At 25.1% G+C, this 27561-nt stretch overlaps 1 protein-coding gene across 1 annotated transcript; it reads left to right on the top strand.

The window, feature by feature from the left end:
• Positions 1-278: 278 nt before the first annotated feature.
• On the top strand, positions 279-27561 carry LOC145844304 (N-acetylgalactosaminyltransferase 7-like). Its single transcript, XM_082951697.1, has 15 exons — positions 279-428; positions 710-796; positions 3219-3295; positions 4208-4360; positions 4951-5117; positions 6150-6277; positions 6613-6737; positions 7491-7628; positions 8162-8279; positions 8594-8716; positions 11094-11149; positions 11566-11688; positions 12162-12303; positions 26216-26368; positions 27090-27561. The coding sequence occupies exons 1-15, from the start codon at positions 279-281 to the stop codon at positions 27276-27278; spliced, it is 1929 nt and encodes a 642-aa protein (XP_082807823.1). The 3' UTR covers positions 27279-27561.

Here is a 27561-nt window from a genome sequence, read left to right as displayed (position 1 = left end):
TTTTAGTTTTTCTCAACTTAAATGTTAATATTTTTACCTTTAAACCTTGGTTGTTTTCTAATAACAGGTAACCAATATTTTTTCAAAAACATCATTTTCTATTTGGTTGTTATATTTAGTAAAATTAATATACTAAATTTCAAAAAACAACTAAAACATTATAAATTAATTTTATTCTCCATTATTATTTACAAATAAAATTGATTTTTATTAAATATTGTTTCAAACTTATAAAGCCACTATTTTTAAATGTTTTCAGACCCATTATTTTAAATAAAATGCGGCGTTCTAGAAGGAACATTATAAAGTTCTTGTCATGCTTAATTGTTATTGCAATTGTTTTCATACTTCATCAGAGAGCTGATAATCCAGCAGGGTTGAAGGAACTGATTGAGAAGGCAAGAATGTTTGAACAACTTAATCATAAGGTCTGTATTGTAGTTTTAAGAGTGTTGATATTTGGAAACTAAATTTGATTTAAAATATTCTGTAAAAATGAAAAAAACAACAGTTGTAATTTTTTTTTTACTTCTAATTTTTGTTCAAAACTCAACAAGAATATAATTCAGAAAATTTTCTCTGCAGCTATGATGAGTTTGACATAAAATTGTGTAACAAAATATTTATCTATTACAAGATAATAAAAATTTTTATACTATTGAAGTTTTATTTTACTGCTGTAAATTGTAAGTAATTGTTGAATTTACAGAATGAGAAACCAGAAGTTGTGATTGATTTACCAACCAATGGAAGACCAACTGGGAAAAATGCACTGCCTTTTGATTGGGAACACAGAGTGAGTAGTTAATTAATAAAAAAATTATAAAAGCAATCAAAAGTATGTTTATTAACTTTGGTTTTCAGTTATTTTGTAGTAATACTTTGATAACTTTACTGACTCAAATAAAGAATTACTTTCTAGTAAAAAGTTTTGAGTTGAAGCAGTATTAATTTTTATGATTTCGAATTGGATTTAAATTTAAATAGTTATTCTCTATTCCAACGGTTCTTAACCTTTTTTTCATGTTTTACTCCTTTTGAAGATAATTGCTAAATTTACCCCTTTTTGGAAAGTACTTACCAAACTTACCCCCAATATACAAAATAGTGTTTAATTTTAGGGGAAAAAACTAGATTTCTTGAACATTACGCTTATTAGATTAAAAAAAATTGTAAAATTTAAAGAGATTATTTAACTTAAAAGTAGTCACATTTTAAAACTAACTTACAAATTTAAAAGACAATAGATAAATATAAATTTAAATAACTTGTAATAAACAAAATTTACCCCCCAAAATAAGGGAATTTACCCCAGGTTAAGAATTTCTGCTCTATTCAATATTAAGAATCTATTGTAAATTTGATGAAAAATTATTCAAGAAAACTTTATATGTTGTATATAGTTTATATTATATTGTTTCAACAAAGACCCCTAGTACAGTGGTTCCCAACCTTTTTGATGCCCGGTACCCCTAAAGTCTGTTAATTTGATCTCGCACCCCTAACACTATATGCTATATTTATTTATTAATTAACTATCATTCAACTTCCTTATCTTTGACATGATTGAGTACTAATTAAATAAACTGTATTCTAAAAAAAATAAAAAAGTTAATTACTAAGAATTTTTTTTTCATAAAGTTTATACAAAAATAATGCTTCAGCCTATGACTTTGTCATTTAGTTTTTTAAGATTTGAAAGAGTATTAGAAGTGAGGAAAAAGCACTAGAAAAGTAATAAATATTAGGCTTAAATTTAAAACTAAATTTTTTATACATTTTGTTATGAATATATGTACTTAAGAAATAAAAATCAGCTGCTCTAAGTTAAGCTTATGTAATCTTTTATTTTCAAAACTATTAGCAGCTAGGAGGTTTCAAAATAATAAAGGTTTGAGTTAAGATTTTAAAAAATTAAAAGATGTTTAGTCTTAAGTTGTCAAAAGATATGTATAAAAGCAAATACAAAAAAAGTTTGTATGCTTACAACATAAATAGAAAAAAGTAGATTGAAAAAGGTAAACGGTTTAAGTGCAAAAAAGGAATGAATAGATATAAAGTTGATGTATTGAAAACTTTTGCTGATTTATAAAAATTGGTCTCACTAAAGCTAAAAACAAGTTTTATTAAACGGTATAACACACAGTAATTGCTGAGAATTTTACAATTTACTGATGTTAAATTTTAAAGCACCACTTTCTGCACAACTAAGCTTAAAAAAAGATTACATTATAAATGTAATAGACTTAACAGCTAATAAAAAACCTGCTGAAGATACTAATTTTTATCTAAATATTTCAATTAAAATAGATGCTAGCTCATAAACTGTTTTAAACAACTAATGGCCAGTTATGAAAATAAAATATTTAAAGAATAAATGATTAAAATTAAAGGTGTAAAGCTCTAAGAAAGCTTTACAAAAATTTTAATTATAAACTAACAGCTATTAATAAAAATAGTAAAATGAATTTACTTCTAAAAAAGCGCTCTTGCTCTATGACGTATTAATAAAATTTATTTCAGGGTTGCCACTTGTTTTTTCAAAAATTTTTTCAGGTTTTTAAAAGTACACATTTTTGGGTCTATTTTTAGTTTTAAGTTAATTTCTATTTAAGAAACTGTGTTAAATAGTATAAAAATATTGAAAAGATACTGTAAAGTTACTTCAAAAATGTTTTTTTAATAAAAAAAAAAAATTGATGATGACAAAAAATCTCAATTATATGATAGATTTTTTGTATTAAATCAAAATTTTACGACTGAAAATGTTAAAATTATTGAAAATTCCAAGTTTTTTCCAGGTTTTTTGATCAAAATCCAGGTTTTTCCAGGTTATTTTAACCTAAATTGTCAATTTCCAGGTTTCTAGGTAAAGTGGCAACCCTGTTATTTATTCAGAAAATTTATTATTTATTTATTTATTTATCACCAACTTCTTTTTATAAAAAATTGTACTTTTTAACTTTATAAAGAGAGTGAAATCAGAGAGTGAAAATCTCCTTCTTTATCATACAAAAATGAAAAGCCATCTCGCACCCCCTGGAATGCTGCCTCGCACCCCCAAGGGGTGCGAGCACCCCTGGTTGGGAACCCCTGCCCTAGTATTTTTTAAGTTTCAAAATCAATTTTCTTACTTGTACTTGTTTTATCCTTATAAGTATATGTGATAGACTGGTTTATACAGATACCTTTTAAACAATATACATTCTTTTTTTTAGAGACCAGGCGATTTCGATTACCCAAAATATGTTGAGAGTAGAGTTGGAAACTACGAACCCAAACCCCCACAGCAAAAGTGTGTTTTATTAAATTTATTTATAACTAACTTTTTTATGGAAATTTACCATGATGTTTTTATGTAATTGTAATTTTTTGTCTAACTTGAGTAAAATTTCATACAATTAACAATGATGTTGCTGCTTAATTGTCAAACCTGTAAATAAGTATATTGATGTTTTTATGTAATTGAATGTGACACTTTTTTTATAGGAACAATAATAGTTTTGTTAATTTTGCAAAATATAGAGTTTATAATGTTTTAGAATTTATAAGTTTTTCTATCAAGTGTCAGTTTTTTTATTTAAATATAGTACATACTGTGAACTTTAAGTTAAATGACACAATATTTATTGATTAATTTAGTTTTTTATTGGTCATAGTTTAGTAAAACTTCACTGTAAATTTCCAATAAAGTTAAACTATTTGGTTTGTGGTGATTTAAATTTAATAAAAGTAATACTAATAAAATGTAGTGAAAAGTGATTTTGTAAAATTCTTATGATTCTGAAATATACTCATTTATAAGTAGCAAAAATGTTTTTATATAATATTAATTTAAAATAAAACTAAGTTTATTTATACTACTATGTTTTACTCAAACAAAGTTTAATGTTGTTGATGTGAGATATGTTTTAATATCACTTTTAGTTTTTAAAGTAAAAGGTCAAAAATGATCAGGGTTACCACTTGCTGCAAATTCAGGATAGTTTGTCTTGATTTTTTTTTTTAACCATTTTTTATTATAGGATCTTTTTGTTATTAACTTGGTGTATTTTAATGAACTATTAACAGTATCATTTAAATTATTATATTCAACTCAAACTAGTTTGATATAACTCAGGCTGGCTTTTTTACCTCACAAAAAGACAACCCTAAATTATTTTCTTTTGTTATTCAATTTATTAACATCTTGATTATGACATCACAGGCGCGCAGGTGCCGGAGAGTACGGTGAAGAAGTGAAATTAGATGAGTCACTAGATGACGCTGTTAAGAAGTCAATAGCTGAATTCGGTTTCAACATTGTCGCTTCTGACAGGATTTCACTGGATAGAGCTCCTAAGGATCTCAGGAAACAAGAGTGAGTTGGATATTTCAATAAAACATATTAAGAATGTTTAAAATTTTAGTTATGGTAATTTGAAAACTATTTCTGTACTTTTTATTTATTTAATCTTTTATTACTTGTTCCCACCCCTAAAGGTTAAGAAAACAAGAGTTAAAACTCTGTTAATTTTGTTTATAAGAAGTAGGTTGCAAGGTAAGCACATTTTATTTATAGATTAAAGTATGCTTATTTTGCAAAGAATGATTGAATTAAGTTTTGTGCTAAGAATTAACAAGGTTTAACAAAACCTGGAGTTTGACAATTTCGCCTAAAAAACTTAAAAAAGTGGAACTTAAGAAATTTTGAAAGAAAAAACCTGAGTTTTGATCAGAAATCATTAAAAATAACCTGGAGTTTTAAACAATTTTTATGTGTTAAGTAGCATTATTTTATTGAAAATATATACACATATACATTATGTTATTTTTTTACCACAAAATGTTTCCTCAACAAGTGATATTATTGAATAAAAATGCATCCACAAATCCACGTATCATTGCAAAAAATGCTATCAACATCAGTTATCATGTAATAAAAATATTAAATTTTTAATTTATATACAGATGCAAACATTATGACTACCCACAAAAAATGCCGGTAACATCAGTTATCATAGTATTTCACAATGAGGGGTGGTCTCCATTGATGAGGACAGTTCACAATGTCATCAATAATACACCAAAGGAACTTTTACATGAAGTTGTTATGATTGATGATGGCAGTAAGAAAGGTGAATGTTATAAAAATAAATTAAACTTTAAATAAAATAGAAAGGTTTGTGAAACTATTGTTAACAAAATAAATTGTTATCTAAATTATATCCACAACGTCATAAACATGCCACCAAAAAACTCCTTTATGAAATTGCAAAGCTTGATGATGGGAATAAGAAAAATAAAATAGTTGTAATAGAATAAATTATATCAAAGATTTTATCAAACCTCATTAACATTTGAACTTTTACATGAAACTGTGATGATTGATGACAATAGTATCAATTATTAAATTAGCTATTATTCATAGTTTTACTAGCACGTAGCTTGGCGCGTTTCTGCAACTCTGCTGCAACATATAAATTTTTACAAAAACGCGATTTTGTTTTAATTATACCCCTAATGATATTTTTTACAGATTCGTAACTTTTTTGAGCTAGCTACGTCCCTGTTGTGTAAGTATAGTATTTAATAAACTTTTATATGGTAGTAACGTATCAGTTGTTACTTTATGGTTGCAAATGAGTTTTTTTTTTATGTACTTAAACTTATTGATGATGTGTTGTCATTGCTATGAACTTATACTGTTCATATTAAGCACAAAAGATCAAACTTTTGATTTTTACTTTATTTTCTAAGTCAGAATATTAGCTGTAATAAATCAATGACAGTGTTTACTCCTTTTTAAGTAGGCACTTAAATGTTTTATAAACTAAATTATGTTGGCAAATGCTTGACATTTTTAATTGGCTTTAAAGTGTTAGACTTAGGTTTTTGGCAACTGGTTAACAGTAAACATTGAATTAAGAATGAAAAAGAGGAAAAACAAAAAAATTTAAAGTTATAACCTTAAATACCTTTTAAATGATATAAAATATTTATTATCAAATTTTAAGTCTGATCAGTAATTTTAAAAAGTATAAACTATTTAATTACCCTACAGTAAACCTCGGAGAGCATATTTAGAAGAATACATCACAAAACTCAACAAACTTAATCTAATAGTTTAACCATAACTATACATTTTTTTACTATCATCTAATTAACAGTACATCTCGGAGAGCACTTAGAAGAGTACATCACAAGATTCAACGGATTGGTGAAACTTTACAGAAACTCAAGAAGAGAAGGACTCATAAGGGCAAGAAGCATTGGAGCTAAGAAAGCTACTGGAGAGGTAAGTGTTTGTTTATTTGTTTTATATTTTCAAGTTGGAGTATTAAGATAATTTTATTTGATCTTACTATGTTATTTTGAACTAAGCACAAATTATAGTAAAAAATAACATGCTGATATCAAGTTTTGTAAGATACTCCTTTTTTTTTTACTTGATTATTGGTGCTAACAAAGCTACTGGAGGTTTTTTTTTGTAGTTGGATATTTTCTTATTAATATTTTTTCTAATTTTATTTTGAGTAATATTTCGTTCTGTACTAAACAAAAAGATATGGTTTAGACGCAATAAACTTTTTTGATCCAAATAAACTAAAAAATATTGTCTTTAATAAACAGATCTTGGTGTACTTAGATGCCCATTGTGAAGCCCAGCCCAATTGGTTGCCACCATTAGTAACACCGATTATGAACGATTATAGAGCTTGCACTGTTCCTCTGATTGATGTTATTGATGGCAATAAGTAAGTTAAAAATATGAGTTATACTTGTTTGAATTGGATTCTGTGTATATTTTGTTTAAAAAAAGTAACAAAAAAGATTTCATTGTGTTTTTCAGATATTAATAATAATTAAATTTGATACAAATCATTATAAAGCTTTTGAAAAGGTTATAAATATTAGCTGAAAAAGGTATTGTTTTCTATATCAAATAGCCTTTTAAATAATTTACTTGTATACTAAATTTAATTTTAAATAGTTTTATAATGTTTAACAATACTTATTACTCAAATAATAAAACACTGCAAAGTATTTACATGCAATTATTTTTTATGATGGTAAAAAATTATTTTAAAATGTTTAATTTGTTTTTAAAGTTCAGTTTTTGAGTTCGTATTATAAAAACTAAGTATGATTCATTATGTGACATAATAACACTTAACCAACTTAAACAACATAAAAACCACTTTAAGTTATTTTTCATAGTTTATTAATTGTTGTTTTGGTAAAAACACAAATATTTTTTTTACAATTCTTCTCATTAAACAAATACACGTCCTTCGAAACTAATATAATTATTTCCAAGTTTTATCAATATATATAATTAATTTTGTTTATTGAGTATTGTACATAAAGGCGTCATACACTTTTATTATTAATGTAAAATTATTAATTCGCTTTTCTATTACCACAAAATTCATCCGAGCACAATATATTTTCGATTTTTGTTTACTTTTTATACATGACAAACGTAAACCACTATGACGTCATAACAGGTACACGTTCACAGAGCAAGCGGGCGGTGATGAGAATGGGCACGCGAGAGGGGCTTGGGACTGGAGCCTCACGTGGAAAAGAATCCCCTTAACCAAGATTGAAAAGAAATTGCAAACCAGGATCACTGAACCTTATAAGTATGTATAAAATGTTATTTAATTGTTGTTTACTTACTTTATTTTAATAAATAGTATGTTTTTATTTATTTAAACGAGAAAGATAAGAAGTTAAAAGCATGGATAACTGAGCTTTACTACTAATTTATTAATATAGTCAATATGTATTGCTTAATTTTTTGTTTTAGACTCTTGACCATGAAAAAACTTTTGTTTTAACAATTTTCTTTTATGTGTTTAACAGATTGTTTTATTGATTAATTTTTTATCACTAGTTATAACAGTGAGACTCTTTGCAATAACTTAAGTTTTTTTTTTGAAAAGGTACGTATACTACATTATCTTTTTCTTATTTTTTAAACTTTAACAGATCACCAGCCATTTATAAAACAAAATAATTAATTTTTACTGGTACTTATTAATTAATTTTTTACTGGTACTTATTAATTAATTTTTTACTGGTACTTAATTATTAATTTGATTTTAGGTCACCAGCCATTTATAAAACAAAATAATTAATTTTTACTGGTACTTAATTGTTAATTTGATTTTAGGTCACCTGCCATGGCGGGAGGCTTGTTCGCAATTTCCAGAGAATATTTCTTCGAAATCGGTCTTTACGATCCGGGTCTGGAAATTTGGGGTGGAGAAAATTTCGAAATTTCATACAAAGTTTGTTTGATTTATTTAAACATGTTCACTTTGTTTTAAAGTTAAAGCTAAACTGTAGTGTAGAGTTTTATTTAAATCTAGAAAACAAAATATATTTAGTTTGTTTTTTAATTAAAAAATGCAAGTTTTAATACGTAATTTTGAATTATTTTCATATTCAGTTATGACAATGTAGGGGACAATTATTTTTGTTCCATGTTCTCGAGTTGAAAATAAAAAGTATAATATATAAAAGAGTATATAATCTATAAATAAACTACATATCAGTATACAATAAATATTAAATAATATAATTTGTTGTTTTCTTCTCACAGTTATGGCAATGCGGTGGTCAGTTGTTATTTGTCCCATGTTCAAGGGTTGGTCACGTGTACCGGTTACCTGGTTGGCATGGAAACCCGCAACCCGCATATGTTCCCCCCAATTTCACTAACAGGGTTTGTTACCATGGTTTTCTGATAAATAGATTTTTGTTATGTAAATTAAAAAGTTACTTATAAACTACAGAGTTGAATAGATACATATACACGTGTACTTGTAGTATAATAGATTACAATAGTAAATACTTATTGCAAATAAAATAATAAACATTAAACTACTTTGATGTGTTTAAAATTCAAACAAAAAGTAAATAATTTCTAGATTAATAAGATTTAGCATGAAAGCATTTTACTGACCCGATTTTCTGTCTTTTAAAATAGAAGATTCTGAGTTGATCTGTTAAGTAAAATTTCCATACTAAAGTATTTTTTTATTATAATTGTTTTAATTTTAACAGTTTAAATGCATGTTTTGTAATTTCATTCAAAAATATTGTTAAGGACTTTGTGTGAAATTAATTTATAAAAAATAATTGTAAATTTTCACTTAACTTTACTAGAAGACACTTTAGCTAATTAAAGTTTTGTTCTTTTGATAAAGTTTATAAATTTCTAAATATAGTTTGTGTTGGTTCAAGCTTTATAATTATAATTTATATTTTCAATTTTGGCTTTTTTCGCATTGTTACACTAATTTACTTACCATTTTTATGCTTTATTATTTATTAGTTTGCTTAACTACAGTAAATACTTTGAGTATACACTAATCCTATTTATGATAATTAAAATTGATAATAAAAATTGAAAATTATTAAGCTAACAACAAGTATAAGCTTATGTTTAGGTTTACAGTTTTAAATTATAAAAATGTTTGAAATTTTGCATAAAAAGTAAATAAAGTTGTTATGAAATAATGTTCATTAAATATTTCTTATTCAAAAATGGTGAATAATACTTTTTTTTAAATTAACTACCATGAAATGCGCTGTAATTTTGTTTGACAGTTATTTAAATTTAAACTAATATTTACTTAACTTTATATTTACATTTGAACGTTTAACTTAAAAACCAAGAATCGAATTTTTGTACTAATATTTAAAAAATCAAGTAACTTATTGTATATAACAGTTTAGGCTAAAAAACCTGTAATTTCAAACAATTTTTACATGTAAAATAATCAAATTTTAATTTGGTACAAATATATATAATAATGATTGTTTTTTGTTATCAAGAAAAAATTATTAAAAACACATTTAAAATTTTAATGTAACTTAACAATATTTTACCTTAAACTTAATTTTATACTAAAAATAGACCCAAAATCTTGTACTTTTGAAAACCTTGAAGAAATTTCTCAAAAACTTTTGGCGACCCTGAAATAATAAGTTTTATAAAAGTTTAAATATTTTTCAGTTCAAACAATTATGTGTTATTATTTTTCTGTATAAATCCTCAATGTTTGCTTTAAATTAAATATTTATAAATTTTCAAATTGTTTTTCATGCAAAAGTACTTGAATGAAAACTTTCAAAACACTTATATTACTATTTGTTGTATTTTAAAGTACTTAGTTTTATATTGAAGTAGTAAGTTTAAAAGTTCAGTTTGATAATAGTATTTTTCAATACCTTAATTTTATTTTTATTAATTTTTATCGAAGTTTGAAATTCTCCTATTAACCTATAGTAAAATTAGTAGAATGATAAATATACAAAATATATACTTAAGTGTATAAAAACTTACTTACCTATCTATTTTAAAACTTAGTTACTTATCTATATTAAAACTTTTTTATATAATCTTTAAATCGCAGTTTACAATAAGCATTATGTTAAATGTAGTTTTAGTTTAATTTTTATTTGTTTAGCAGCTTCACTATTTTATGAGTGAGTTTAATTTTTGAATATTACTGATTTTTACTATACTTAGACTATTGCCGCTTAAATCTATTATAAGTATTTAATTGGTTATTACTAAACCACAAAAGTTGATCTCACTATTTAGATTAAATTAAACTGTTGTATACTTTAAGTTGTTAAAATTAAAATTGTTTTATCAATTTTACAGGTTTTGGTTTAAATTTACACAAGTATTTTTTAAGTCTTTAAAACTTGAAAAACATACGTTGCAACCAATAGATTATTATTATTGTCAAATATTTTTTAGCAACCTGAACTACTTTTATGTCTTAAAATTTTTATAAAACTATTTAATTGAAAACTATTTTTTGCACAGTTTTTTCTTATTGTAACTGTTTGTGATCTTGAATTCGAAAATTTTCGTTTTAATAACCACACAACTAATAAGTAACTAGATTGCTCATAACATTAGTATGCACTTATTACCACGTTTATAAAAATAAATTTTTAAATTAAAGGTTGTTTTTTTGAATAAATACACTACTAAAAAGTTTAAAAATGTTTAGAAATTTAATTAGTTAGATAAATCCAAACATACTTTTATTTATTAATATATAGTTAATATTTTCAAACAGAACTACAAAAGAGTCATTGATGTATGGTGGGGAGATTATGCAAAATACTTTTACATGTAAGTTTTATATAATATTTATTTTTATTAAATATTTCAAGTTTTTCTACATGAAAGCTTAAAAATTTATAAATGCTTATTATTTAAACTATTTTTAGATGTAAGTATACATATAAATAGTATTTATTATGTATACTATAATAAAGTTTAAACCAAATTAAACATTCTGATATTTACATACTTGTTAACAAAATTTTATAGCCAAAAATATAAGTTATGTTAGCATGAAATGTTATCGATATTTTTCTTTTAAATTTATATTACTTGTTAAACATGTCTTATTTTGATTGATATACAGGCGAAGACTTGTATTTGTGTATACATTTTTAATATATTAAGACTTAATGATTAATGAATTAAATGTATTATATGCATAATAATTTTAATATATGTATTATTTTATAATTAATACACAGGCGTAGACCAGAAGTCAAAAGTCTTGATGCTGGCGACCTAACAGAGCAGTATGCGATAAGAGACAGATTGCAATGTAGATCATTTGAGTGGTTTATGAAGACCATTGCATACGATATTTCTGCGTTAGTTTTTTTATTATTAAAAAAACTAAAACACAATTTAACAAGATTACAACTTAGAGTTTTTTATTGGTTTATAAAATTCTTTTTATTTTTCGCTTTAATTTGTTCAATATTAACAACAATGTCAAATAGTTAGCAGGGTGTAATATATGTTTTGTTATAGCTGTATCGTATGTATTTTCAATCAAAAAATATTACAATAATCACATAAGGCTATATTATATAAGAATATATTAAATAGTTATTATATTTATAATAGTAATTGTTTACTTAGATAGCTAAATAATAAGAGTTTTGTGTAGAATACAATTTAAGCACATTTTTACTAATTTACTTTGTGTAACATTACAACCTTTTTAAAATAAGTATTTTATAAAGTGGAAGGTTTTATTAAACTCTAAACTATTAAAAGTTAAACAGCAGCTTTAAATTTATAAAAAAGAATTAATTCAATTAATCAATCACTTCAACAGTCGCTTCCCGGAGATTGAGAAACCTTCAGGGGCGTGGGGCCGAATAGAAAATCCCCTAACAAGAAAGTGCGTGGATGGCAAATTTGGAGGGTCAGGGGCCGGTATTGGTTTGAGCGACTGCAAGAGTGGCGTTGGAGAATTGGTTAGTGTTTTTATTATATTTATTTTATTGAATAAAATATGGGAAGCTGGGAACAGGAATTTCAGTTAATAATTGTAAGAGTGTTTTATTTATTATTGCTATATGTTATTATTTTTTTTAATTAACAGTTTCTGTTTATACTATTGCAACTTTCCTGGTCAACTTGTCTAATTTACCAAAAAAGTTTTTTGCGGGCCAGACTTGTTAAAATACATGTTTGCGGACCATTAGTTAATATTAATTTCAAATGATCAATTTATTAACTATTACTAAAATGTAAACTGAAAATCAAACTAAGAGCACACTTTAAACTGTTTTATAAAAAAATCTTAGTTTAAACTGTTTTATATAAGCTGATTTCAAGCTCAAAAATGTATCCCCACGATTCAGTAAAAATTAATAATTAGAATAGGTAATTATTAATTAAAAATGTGGGTAGTTGTCAGAATTACACGAAGTTTAAACTTTTTTTTATACTACTACTGTTACCGCTAACCCTTGGTCGGTAAGCGGTTCTTTCTGATGTGCAAAACTGACGCTTCGTGCAAAATTGTCTTCCCGCGAAACTGACGCTTAATGCAAAACTGTCACTCTAACAAAAGTGACCCGTCTCGTAAAAATGTACATGTGTTTCAATAGTTATTTACTTAATCATAAGACTTTGTTTTTATGATATTTTAATTTTTTTTACCTTCATATTTAAAAGAAATGGAACTATAATCTCTATTTGGCTTATCTTTTATTACATCATAATGTTAATGATGTGTTTGTTACAAAGTAATTTCTTCTACGAAAATGTTGATAAACATTTTATTATGTTATTAGTTGCTAGGTTAAATTTTTAGCTAAAATTGTTTAAAAATAAATTATAGTAAAGTCTTAATTAAAAAAATTAAATTAAGTTCAAAAAGGTAACACTGAAATTCAAAGTTGAAAACTTATGCTGTTTCTAATTCCTATCTACTGTACGTATTGAACTATTTAACATCTATTTAAATCTATTTTTAAATTGCTATGTGTTTGATGTAAATATTCATTATTTATCTTTTGAAAAATATCACCTTTTTTACTCAACAATGTTTAATATAAAAAGATTATATAATTATTCCTAAACTTAATGTAGCTATACAAATGAAAACTAAAATTTTACTGAATACAGGAAGCTTGTCATAAATTTATCTAGAGTATAGATTTTTTATTAGCTAACTTTTATTTTTTAAGGTAATCTTATAGTTCAAATGTTGACTTGTTTTTAAAATTGATTAAAATTTTATTATGTTAAAATAAGTTTTAAACTTATTAGTTGTGAATCATCATATAATTTCTCATAAATAAAAAAGTGGTTAAAAAACTTACAAATAAATGTAGAACATCCGTTTTAGCTTAAAATTAAGTCATTTAAATGTTACTAGTCAATACAGTGGTAAAACTTCAATTAAACAACAAAATTTAAATTACTCTTTTTGCAAACTATAAATAGTAGTAGAACATTTTTAAGTGAAACTTTTACCAAAAATAATAAGTTGAAATTCTATCATATAACCTTATTTATATATAACTAAAATCTTACCATTTAAATATTTATTGTAAGTAAGTAGTCAGTTTAATGAATGTTTCTACTAATTATGCCATTTATAGATAATATCAAAAATGTTTAGATAGTTTAAAACGTCATTAGTTTGCTTGACTAACTTTTTTTTTTCTAATTGAAGGTAATATTTGTCAAAGTTTCCTTTGTTTTAATTTTCTTTATTACGTCTTAATCGTGTATCATTTTAAATATAATTAAATATGTGGTAGTAATATAAATAAAACAACAAAATTAATTTAAGTAGAGCCATTTTAAATAAAAGTATAAATATTTTCTACATTTTCTTGTATAAACTTTTTTTGTTAAACTGTTAGTAAACTATCATAACGTTTATTTAAATGTATTCTTATATTTAAGCAATAATATAGTAAAATAAAAAATTTTAGCAAATTTAAAAAAACTACTTTATTTAAATTGGATAAAAATATTTTTTAAAGCAGCATTTACTTTATACAGTAGCTTTTCACGGAAATTTTCCCATAAATTGTATTAAAAATAATATTTACAGTAGAATTTAACAGTTTCTTTAACAAAAGTGTTAATAAAAACAACACTTCAGATTTTCATTGTTATTATAAATTTTCCTATATTTCTGTGAAATCTTTTATTCGTGTACTTTAATGTTATACGTGTAATATTTTATAGAAAAGTTGTATTCTATAAATCTTGAATAAATATAAACTTCAAACTTTTTTCATTTTAACGCTTTCAAACTGAAAATATAGAAAATTTTAAGTTTTAAATTGTTTAAACAATTTGTTGTAAAGTAAATTTTTAAAGTAGGAATACCTTACTTTAGTTGTTTTTACTTAGACGAAAATGTAGAATTAAAACAATATATGTGAAAGTATTATTTTAAAGTTGGTATAAAATAACTGAATACAAAATTTTTATAGTTATAAACTGATATTTTGTTAAGTAATTGCTAAACAAGTTAACCATATTTATTGAGTTGTTTATATTAGTAACCATACTATGACTCATAGCTGATATTATAAATAAACAGATAATACATATTAATGATAAATATTGTTTAAATATAATTTCAAAGCTTTACAACTTTGTTTGTTATTATGAAATTTAATTTTAAACTAGTGTTTGCAATTGTGATGTTTATTGTAAATAAATGTAGTGTATATTGCTAATAATATTTCTTTCAAGTGATTAGTTCTTATTTAATCTTTAAAAATAATTTTTCAAAAGTGTGCATTTTTTTTTTACTGTGCACGAAAAAGTTAGTTCTGTGTTATAAAAAAAAAATTGTATACATTTTTATTTAATATCTAACATTTTGTTATTGTTAACCAGTTTAGTATTTTTTTTATAATAAGAGCAATTCAATTGATATCTTAGTAATTTTCTAAATTAAGTATATACTGAATAAAATAATGTTCACATAAATTTTATTTACTGGTTTAAATGCTCAAAGTTTTTTTTTAAGTTTTAGACAATTTAACTAACAACTAAAAACGAAAAGTTTAATGTAAACTTTAAGTCTGTATAAAGTTAAATGTAAACCATTAGTTTTTAAAGTAAATTGAAATCTGTAATAATTTATTACTAAACTAATTATTCTGTGCATATTTATATAATTGTTGTGATAAGTTTTTTTGATTTTTAATTTAATTGTTTTTACTAGTATAGCTATACATAGAAATGAAATTGAAACTTATCAAAATCAGATTTCAAACAAAAGTTAAAACATTTTATTAGTATATTTATATTGCTTGGTAACTGTTCGTTCAGTTTAATAGCGACGCATGATGTGTTTTTTTTTTTAGGAAAATTTACAAATATTAAAAAAACCCTTAACTTTATGTTTTGTGAGCTGAAAGTTTTACAGTTACAACAAATCGTTTGTAAACAAAAGTTTATTTTGATATTAATAATTTAAGAAACTTTATAATACTACAATAAATTTTATTATTTTTGATAGATGTCTGCTCCATTACACGCGGCGCCCGTTGGTTAAGATTGTAAATATTTTCAAAAGATTTATTGTAAATAATGTTTTACACACTTTTTTGAAAGTTAGCACGATTTAAACATTGATAATAGATTTACTATGACTGTTTTGTTATAAGAAATGTATTGAAAACAGTTTTTTTCAGTAATTTTGTTCAATCAAAGAGCTAAAATTGTTTTAAATAAAGCAGTGCTTCTTAAATGCGATTGAATAAGAGTTTGGAACGCAACCCAAAAGTACTTAACTAAAATGCGTACATAACAAAAGTGCGTACTTATTAAAAGTGCATACTTTAGAAGTTCTGGTTTTGTGTTTAAATGTAAAGAAATGCATTTCAAACTTTTTTGGCTTAAAAGTGCGTTTTCAAATGGTAAATCACTGTATTTATTAAAATTTATAATTTTGCACTGTGATAAGTTTAGTGACGTAATATATAAAATAACCAAATAAAAGTTCTTGAACATTGTATAAATTGATACATATCATCATGCTGATTTATAATACCATACAGTTCATAGAAAAGTTTCACTTTAAAGCTATATTGTAACATAGCTCCAAAACTTTAATTGCTTTTAGTCTATGGTTATACATACATCTCGTAACTGGTGAACTAATCTGATCGAAACTTTTTAAACTATTAAAGAGGAAACCTTGGTCTAGTTTAATATTTAGATATACATATGTTTAAAAAACTTTTATTCACTGATTTTATGTGCACAATTTTGGAAGTTTTTATAAAGAAATTGCATTTAACATCAGCTAAAAACAAAACTCGAGTAGAAATTCTTAATCTACTTCATACATATTTAAATTAATCGGTTATTAGTTTTAATGGCTTTATGTTATTATGTACATTCAAACCAAATTGAAACTTAACAAAGCGATTAAATGATAAAATATGTTGTTTATTACACCATTAGCTTTATCTCCTCTTCAAATTGTTAATTTTTTTGTGCACATGTGAATAATAGCAAACTTTGAAATTAAAATTCAGTTATAATAGATCTTCTAAAGATCTTAATTAGATACTAAATAATAGTTGGATGGTAAAAATAGTACAACTACCAAAAACGTCATCAGCTAAATAAGCCAATGCAAATGTCTAAAAGTTGTATAAGATGACTTTACGCAGCGTAAATTGATAAAAAGTATAAATAATTATCTGTTTGATTGTACTAGTTACTTCTCCGGTTGTTAAATATTTTATTATAATAATGCGAAAAGTTTTTGGGATGAAAATTACAATTAGACTCTTAGTTTGATAAATACAACTGATTTGTTATTGCTTATTGAAATATATTTTTGCTTTAAAATACTACTTTTTTACTGTGATTCAGGGTTGCCACCTTACCTGGAAAAACCTAGAATTTCTTAAATTTTGAAAAAAAAATGGAAAAACCTGGAATTTTTTCAATTTTCACATGTTCAGTAGTAAAATTTCGGTTTGACTCAAAAAATCTATCATATAAATAAATAAAAAATAGTCATCATCGAAAAATATGTTTATTAAAAAACATATTTAATAATATAGCTTTACAGTATCTTTTCAATTTTTTTTTTACTGTTCAACACAGTTTCTTACCTTAAACTTAATTTTAAACTAACAATAGACCCGAAAATGTGTACTTTTAAAAACCTGGAAAACAATTTTTAAAAGCGAGTGGCCCTGTGTAGTTATTTTGAACGACTGCGGCCCGCGTCTATCCAGTTTGTGACCTGCGAGCAATTTTTTTATATGAAAATTTGCGACTCGTAAATATGCGGAAAGTCCTTGGTCTAATTTGGTGGGAAACTTAGGACTGAAGTTTTTTTAAAGTCTTTTTTTATAACGCGTGATTAGTAGACTCTTACTTGGTGACGTAGGAACAAATACTAGCATGAAATAAACAGATATATAATAATATTTTTCCCAAAAATTTAGAAGAAAGCTGTGGTCTGTTACAACTTATTTAAAGGGGCAATTATAATCCCTATATTTACTTACAATTTATTCAATAGCAACTAATAGTCTGCCATACAGGAATTTCTATTCTCTCACGTTTTTATTTTTAAGAATTTTTTTTCTTGTTCTTACTTTGATTTCAGATTTGTTCTTATTATATGATTGTTTTTCTGGGATTTAGAGATTTATTATTTTAGTGAAGTTTTCAATACTACGCAACACACAAAAACTTTTTCATAACAATTCCTGCCCGCGAAATTTTTTTCTAGTAAATCTGACCCATCATCAAGAACGTTCACCTCTAGTCTAGTACGTTTCGTTTGACTACTTACTTTTAACATAGCGTTAAAGTGCGTACTGAACAGAAAATGTGTGCACTATAAATCCTGGTTTTAAATTAAACTTTGCTCATATGTTGCATTGTAAACACAATATTTTTGACTCAAAAGTGCTTACTCAAACTAAGAATTACTGTGTTAGATTATTAATTAGAATTTTGCACTTTGAAAAGTTAAGTGACATGATATATAAAATAATCGTACTATATGCTTGAGTATTATACAAATATATAAATCTAATTTTTGGCAGAGATATCATACACTTGATGATTTTTGAACATTTTAAGCTGTTTTACAAATAATTATATTACTTTGATTACTTTATAAATATAATGAAGCAGACCAATTATCATAAAATGATTGAACTGTAAGAATGCATGTTTAAAAAAATCAAATTTTCGTGACTAATAACTCCTAAATTATAGTTCTTAGTATTAAATTATGACTTAATTAATGTTAAATTAAAATGAGAATTTTAATCGTCTTATATATCTTTTGTCCAATATTTTTATTTGTTTTTTCTAGTTTATTTTAAGCACTGACAAGCACTTTGAGCCAAATTTAGTTAGCCTAAAAAACTTATTTTTTTAATAAGAAGAATAGGTATTTTATTATTTTTTCAAGAACTTTATTGTATTGATTAAATAAAAATTAGATATAGATTTGATATACAGATTGTGATAGTTTGAAAAATAAAGTTTAGTTGAAAAACTGTTTAAAGAACAATCCCCAATTATTATAACTAAACACTTAAAAAAGATTGTTTTTTAACCAAACTTTATTTTTAGGCTCTGTTTAAAGTTTTCTTTAAGTATCACTAGCTTTGATATCTTTTTACTGTGAAAGATACATTAACAAAATTAAAATGAATGATTTTTTATGTTTTTAGTAGTTGAATGTGTATTGATAAACAGTTTTTTTTCTCAGCGATTAATTTTAACAGCTATTTCTTAAAAGTTATAAAATATCTAAAGTTTTCAAGGTTATTTTCTCACAATTTTTCAAAAAAAAAAAAGTGAACTGTAATATTATTAATGACGTAATATATTTAAAAAAATAAAAAAAAACATTTTTATATATATTCTTTATTTAACTCATATTTTATGATAAAGCTCAGGTGAAGCTATATAAAAGCTATTAAACGCAGTTGTTTTATTACTAACAAAATGATAACTGTTATCTTAAATATATAAACTCATTACAATTAAAAACACTTCTTACTGGCAAAGTAGTACTGATTAAGTTTTTTACTAAGTTAATTAATTTCAAATGTAAAACTTCTTATTACTGTTTACAGAGCATCTAACATCAGCTTGGTTGTATTTATAGATATAACAATTAGTAAGAAATAAATTGAGTAATTAATGAATTCCTATTTAGAGGTAAACTTTAATATTTGTTTAAATTAAAACTGAACCTATACTTTAAAATTGAATTTTGTTTCGTTTTAATACATCATGCAATTTTCTTTCAGTTTGATAACTATTAAGCTTTCTGTTTTTTAACTTCTAGTCAAAAAAAATATATGTTAAAAAAAAATCTCAATATATATAATCAGAGTAAACAAAATAAATACCAAAAAAATGATCAGCTAAATAAGCTAATGTGAATAATCTAAAAGTTATATAAGATAGCTTTTAACTTTATTATCTCTTTTGATTGTTCTTAGTGGTCAGCCCGCGATATACTTTTATGTAGTAACATACTTTTTAAAACAATAAAAATAAAATTAAATGTAAATTTACACTTAGGTTTTTAGTTTAATAATTACTACTACATTATTATAGCTTATATTTCATGAATTAAGTTAGTGTTTTTGTATTTTTTACTTTAACTATTTTTAATAAATCATAGTTTCCAAAAAACCTGGAATCCTGAAAATCCTGGAATTTGCCAATTTTAGGCTAAAAAACTGAAAAACCTGGAGTTTTAAACAATTTTTAGATCTTAAGTAAAAAAATTTCGATTTGACACAATATATTTATTATATAGATAAAAGTTTTTTGTCATCATCAAAGATTTATTACATTGAACTCATTTAAAGTAGCTAAACAGTATCTTTTCAATATTTTTTATACTTTTAACACAGTTTGTTACCTTAAACTAAACTTTAAACTAAAAATAGTCTCTAAAACGTGTAATTTTAAGTTTTTTAAGTGGAGGAAATTTCAAAAACCTGGAGAAATTTTGCCAAAATTAATTGGCAACCCTGATAAGTACGGCCTGCGGAATACTTTTTCTCAAGTTGGAAGAAATTTTTTGTTGGGAAATTGACCCGCAACTTACAAAAGGCTGTAGAGTAGACGGTCTAAAGTAAAATTGTGCAACTTACAAAGTTTTCTTTTTATATCTTTTTGTAAGAATAAATGAAACTCTTTTCTTGTGACGTAGCAAACAAATACTAATATCATCGGTAAATTTAGAAATCTATCATAATTCGTGTCAGTAAACTCAAGGATAGTCATGTTCAATATTTTTAAGGACGACTAATCGTCTCAAAATCAATTAATCAATGAATGTAATGTTAAGACTACCAAGCAATAGAACTTGGCCCGAAACGTTTTTTATTGATTTAAAAATTACGGTTACAAAAAATATAAATTCATATAATAAGTATTTTGAAATGTGCTCTTAATTTTATTTTGAATATTATGAACTTACAAAGTATATCGCAGCAATTTCATATTTATTTTTTAAGTAAAACTTTTCAAAATTTGCGCGACCCGCAAAGACTTTTTTGTAACATTTCCAAAAGAACTCTTCAAGTGAGTCTGGCTCACAAATTAAAAAGTTGCCCTATTCTAAGATAGGCCTACGTTAGATCATAATTTATTCCCTTTTGTATTATAAGTCGGGGAGTAATTTCTGAAATGCTTACAAATGTGCAATCTTTTATTACTGTGTATCTGACATAAGTTTGGTCGTTTTTGTAGATCTAACAATGATTAAAAATAGTTTTTAATATGATTTTTTATTTGGAGGTAAACTTAAATGTTTTTTTTAGAATTTTTGTTAAAGTGTAAACTGATCTGCTTTTACTTGAAAAGTTAAAGTTAATTTAAGTATATCTTGTAAGTTTTTTTAGTTTAAAACTTATTCAGTTTTTTGTTTTTCAACATCTGGTTAAAAAAGTATATAGAAATAGCTTCTCAGTTCAGTACTTCCTCACTTACATGTTAGGCAAACTTTATTTTTTATATAAGGCCGGTCTAGCCTTTGGCCGGATAAGAACAAAAATTGTTTTTTTTTTAATAATCTACCTCATTAATATTATGCATTGCAAATAAAACGTACACTTATATATATTTTAAAACTTTTTTTTAAATAGACAAAAAAACAAAATTATTTTTTGTAAAATTTATTTTATGAAAACAAACCGAACCATTAACAGTTTAACTAATACCAGAACTCTTTTTTTAAAAGAAATAATGAATGTTTATTTAACACAACTTTCTTGTTTCTTAGCAAAGAACTCACGGAAACGGATAAGTTGTTAAATACTTTTTGGTTTCTGCTTTTTTTTTATCCGGCCGGTTGTGTACTGATGCTAAGTTTTTTGCAAAATTCTTTAATACAGCCTGGTTTCATCCAAGTTAAAAGTTTGCCCTCGAAGTTAGAGTAGCCCTCGACTTAAAAACTTATATTTGTATAGCTTGAAAAATATGAGTTAAAACACCAAGTTCAATTTTTACTTATCACGTTTCTATAAACTGCTTGATTAGTTAATGAAATCAAATTATACATGTGTTTATAATAAAGCGTTGATTTTAGCTGAGTTAAAATAAATATACTTCTTGACTAAAACCGGCCGGATAAGCGAGGAAGCACTGTACTGCTTATTGATAACAGTAAAAAAATAAATAAATACCAAAAAAATAATCAGTTAGATAAGCTAGTGTGAATAATCTAAAAGTAATATAAAATACCTTATACTGAACTCTAGTATCAATTATCTAATAATTATCTGTTTTGATTGTAGTGTAAGACAGTGTAGACAAACCTATGGCCCGCGATGTACTTTTATCTAACAAAATACTTTGTCAAAACTTTATTTTGATAAATTGAAAAGAAAATTTACAGTTGGGTTTTTAGGTTAATAATTACTACTACTCTATTATTGCTTACTTTTTGATGTTTTAGATTATTATTTTTGTGTTGATCTCTGCAATTATTTTGATTAAGTGCGGCCTACAGAAATTTTTTTTTTCGAGTTTGCAGAAATTTTTAGTTGGGAAAGTGGCCCGCTGCTTACAAAAGGCCGTAGACCCCTGGTCTAAAGTAAAATTTTTGAGTTTTTCTTTTTATCTTTTTTTTAACAAATGAATGATCACAAAACTCTTTTCTAGTGACGTGGCAACAAATGCTAGTATCATTGGAACAAATATAAAATAAGGTAATACACTGAAGGTAGGCATGTGACAAAGCCCATGAAAAGTCAACTTCAATATTTGTAGGGACGAACACTCGTCCCAAAATTATTAAATTAATAAATGCACTGCTAATCCTCCCAGACAATAAGATCTTACCTGCGACGTATTTTATTGAAACTATCGTTCGCAAAACGAATAAATGTAAGAACTTTCAAGTGTGCCTTAGGTTTGATGTTCACCATTACGAAGTATATCGTAGCAGTATTGGTTTAAATTTTATTAAAGTAAAATGTTACGCAACTCACAAAGAACTTTCGTAATTCTTAGCCGCAAAAGACTTTTTCAAGTAAATCTAGCTGACAAGTTATAAAGATTGCCCACCTCTATTCTAAGATGTGCCTAGATTAGATCGTAATTTCTCCTACTTTGTATCATATTCGGGGAGTAATTTCTAATACATGCGTTAAAACGTCGTTTCAACGGAATACTTTGAAAATAAGAATAAGCTGGATTGTACACATAAATACGTATTGAACTTACTGAATTAAATCATCAATCTGCTAAAACCTGGTTTGTAAGCAATTACCAAGCGTTTAGAATGAAATGAGTAACAATGGTGAGAAAAGACTTTTATATTAAGACAGTTAGCTTGTTAATTCTTGTATAAATTTTTGTCTTACTTTTGCATTGAAAATTTATGAGTCTTTGAACATAACCTTTGAAAAAACTGCAAATTACAGAAAGATGTGTTTCTGATTACAGATAACCATTTATTAAATTAAGTATTGTTCAACATAAAAGTAATAAAAGCTGTTTATAAAAATTTTACTTAATGCCAATAAGTTAACTTTTCGAAATCTATTTTTTATTATGACTTAAATGTCTACAAAGCTTGTAAAGTAACTTTATTTGTGTTATATAATTTTTGTACGATATATTAATTGATTGCTTAATCGATTCCCATTCCATTAATTATATATTTTTTCAAATATTTCTAGTTTATTTTAAGTACTGACTAGCGCTTTGAGTCAAACTTAGTTTGCCAACAAACTTATTTTTTTGATAATAAGTAAATAAGTTATATTATTTTTTCAAGAACTTTATTGTATTGAATAAATTATAATATGATAAAAGTTGCTTGTGTTAAAACATTTAGATAAACATGTTAAGTTTATAATTATTAACGAAATTGTTTATTTTTGCACTATGATTGCATTGCGTATAATTTTAAACTATTTAGTTTAATATAAAATAGGTTTATAAACGCTATACTTCTGAATTCCTTATTTATTCGCCTTTGCCTTGAAAACAAATTAATTTTTGTTAAAAACTTAATGAAACTTGTATAATTTTATATTTAAATTTTTTTTTTTTTAGTTTGAAAATTAATCAGGTTTTGATTTTTCAATTTCTGCTTAAATAAAAAATATTATAAAATTAAACTTCTCAATAAAGCTTTTTAATCATAGTAAAATAAAATACCAAAAAAACTATCAGCCAAATAAGCTAATATGAGTAATCTAAAAGTTACATAAAATAGCTTTAATTCAACTAAGTTGAAAAAAATCTAATAATTATCTGATTCGGTTGTAGTGTAAGACAGAGTTCGGCAAACTACGACCCGCGATGCACTTTTATCTAGTAACTAACTCATTAAAACAATAAAAAATAAAATTTCTTAATTTTTTAATTACCACTGCTTTATTATTGCTTACTTTTTCACATATTAGATTGTTATTTTTATATTGATCGCTGCAATTATTTCGGCCTGCGAACAGCTTTTTGTTAAAGATCGTTCGTGCTGCCGATCTGAAGTGGAAACCGATCAGTTCCAACCAAATCCGACAATTGCTTACCGAGGGGTAACAGTGATAGTAAAATTTAACAGTAATTAATTAAAATTTAATAAAAATAAAAGATTGGTTGGAGTTGGGCGCGGGTGGTAACAGTGTAAAGTTAAAGGCGTGCAACTTAATTAGTTTTTCTTTTTATCTCTCTGCTTTAATGAATGAAACTCTTTTCTAGTGACGTGGCAAACAAATACTAGTATCATCGGTAAAAATATTAAAATGTTTAAACAAAGCTAATGTCGTTAATTAGTGCTAACTAAAAGTCGCAAGCTATAAATTTATAGGGACGAGTAATCACCCCAAAATCCTCTAATCTTAAAAATAACTGTAGGAATACCAAACAATTTAATCTGGCCTCTATCATTAGAAGCTAACGTTCGCAAATGAATTTTTTATAATAACCATTTTGAAACGTGCTCTTAATTTGATTTTCAGTATTATGTACATTAAGTAAATCGAAGCAGTTTTACGGTTAGATTTTTTTTAAGTCAGATATAAGGCAACTCACAAAGACTTTTTCAAGTTATAAAGATTGCCCACCTGTATTCTAAGATAAGCCAACACTAAATCATAACTTCTTCTACTTTGTAAAATAATAATAAGTCGGGGAATAACTTATAAAATTCGACTCTTGAAGTGAAGTTATATAAAAAAGTAAATAGTCTTAATGTATGTGAAACATTAATAAAGTAAATACAACTAACTCGTTTTAACGGCTTCCTAAGTTAAAAGATACTAATAAATACCAGTTTGATCATACAATAATGAATACACATTTAACTTATTGACAAAATAAACTCACCAGTCAGCCGAAACCCGGTAAAAAATGAATAAAAATATTGAGTGAGAAAAAGAAATAAGCAACGTTCTGAATTTCATGGTAAAGCAAATAAAAACAATTGCTATGAAAACTTATTAATTTTATTTTAAAAGTTTGTCTTGTTTTTTTCTTGGCAAATTTCTGGGCACATAAACTTTGAAAATTAATAGAAAAAATATTTCTGAATATTGATAAACTTTTATATAACAAAGTAATATTTAACATAAAAGTAATAAAATCTGATTTAAATAAAAGCTGAAACATTTTTTTTTATGCCAATAAGTTAATTTTCACAAAAGCTAGAAAACCGAATGCATTAGAGCGCTCAAAACTAAAAAGCTTAAAATATTAAAATTTTATTCAACGAATGTTCTCTGAAGATCCTTTCAGGATGAACAGTGTCAGCTAAAGTAGCAATCGCTGAATTAAAAAAAAATTGATCAGTTGATTTTTGAAACTTTTCATAACTTGAACTTAAGCTAAGCCCTTTTTGTTGGATTGACAAATTTTCCCGAAATGTGTTATAAGTTTTTACCTACAAAACAAATTCTACTTGTTAACAAATGTTGAAAATGTTTTCAAATTTATTCAAAACTTGCACTGTGAATTGCATAGTGACGTTTAAATAAAGTTATAATGATTAATTTATCATAGTATTAACATCAAAAATAAATAAAAGCTATTAGTTTTCCTAACTAAATTGAAGACAACTGCACAAACAGCTGCCTGATGATAGACATCAATAATTACTAAAAAATCATAATATAAAATTTGTCTAAGAAATAGAAACCGCTTGATTTTTTTACTTTAACTCTAGTTTTGGTAACTTGATTTAATAAGAATAAAGCAATAAAATATCAAAACTATCGATTATATCGTAAAATGTTTATACTGTACCAGGAAAATAACTCCTATGTGCTCACATAGATCACTAAAATCCCTTTATAACTACTTTTCTTAAATATTATTTACATAAAACCCCTTAACACAGAACTTATTTGAACAGTTAGTATAAAATTTCTTTTTTTTTCACAGTCATGGTGGTTGACATGGCACGAGGACATACGTCCAGGCGGCCACACGGCAGACACGGCCAGAAGGGTTTGCATGGACAACGTTGGGAGAAACAATCTGGTCAGCTTCTGGGAGTGCCATGAGATGGGCGGGAACCAATTGTGGAAATATTTGGTTTGTTTATTGTTTTTAAAGTTTAAAAGCTAATTTGATATCATAGAATGAGGGTATGAAATTGTGGAAATACTATCAAAAGTTTTTTATTGATTATATTATTACAATTTATTTGAATAAAATTTTTCTTGAAGAAATTTTTTTTTTCGAGTCTTATTATCAACAAACATCTTACTTCAATGTACAAAAATATGTACGAAAAATAAATAGTTTAAATAAAATAAAAAAATTAGTTTTCAATCAGTACCTATGGGTTTTGTCCTTAAGGATTAAATGGTAAGGATTCAAATTTTAAGGCTTGAAGGCGCAAAATTGTAGCAGATCGGATGTTGCTTATGATAAAGGGATAAACTCTAAGTGCTACAAGTTATTGTATAAAAAATTCTGAGTATAAGGGGTTAAGGTCGATTAAAACCCCTTGCAAGTCTAAATCAATGCGTATTGTAGTTTTATGAAATAACTAGAACTGAAGTAATCATATTACATTAATCAAATAATTTACAACCTGACAAAAAATTAATGTTTTACTAACTTTCAATTTTTTGCATGAAATTACAATAGAATTAATAATAAATAAAGTAATGCTTAATAAAAACTTATAAAATATAGTTTCCAGCATTACAAAAAACTAATGTTAAATCAAATTTAAAATTTATGCATAGAAATTCAATCTAATAATTAATTATGCTAAATAAAAACTAATTAGTTAAATAATTTCCAGCCTGACAAAAAGCAAATGTTCCATTCAATCTCAAATTCCTGTATGGAAATACAAGACGACAAATTGTATTCTAGAGAGTGCGACATTACAAATAAGTACCAACACTTCGAGTGGACAAATCTCAACCAAACGCAAATTGGTTTGTTCAACAAAAAATTGTTCGAGCCCGTGAATCAAGTTGATATGTAAGAAATGTTTTTTTTTTAATTATACGTTATATTTCAGCTCTTATTATTTCACAATAATTTTCCTCAACTCTAATGTATTTAATTTATTTGTAAAATTTAGAAATCTAAACAACAAAGTTCTTTTTTTTGCAGAAGGTTTAAATAATGCACAAAAAAAGTTCTGCGGAAATAAAAATTCTTGACATTTTAAATAAGTATATTAGTATTTGTATGAAAATTTAAACTTATTTCAAAATAATTTGAATAATATAAAGTTATTTGAGCCCAACAAACAAGTTGGTATT

The sequence above is a fragment of the Thalia democratica genome, chromosome 9 (assembly GCF_965202585.1).
Source record: "Thalia democratica chromosome 9, ktThaDemo2.hap1.1, whole genome shotgun sequence".
Lineage (NCBI taxonomy): Eukaryota > Metazoa > Chordata > Thaliacea > Salpida > Salpidae > Thalia > Thalia democratica.
Note: the sequence above shows the minus strand (reverse complement) of the source record. Positions and strands in the feature narration are given on the sequence as shown.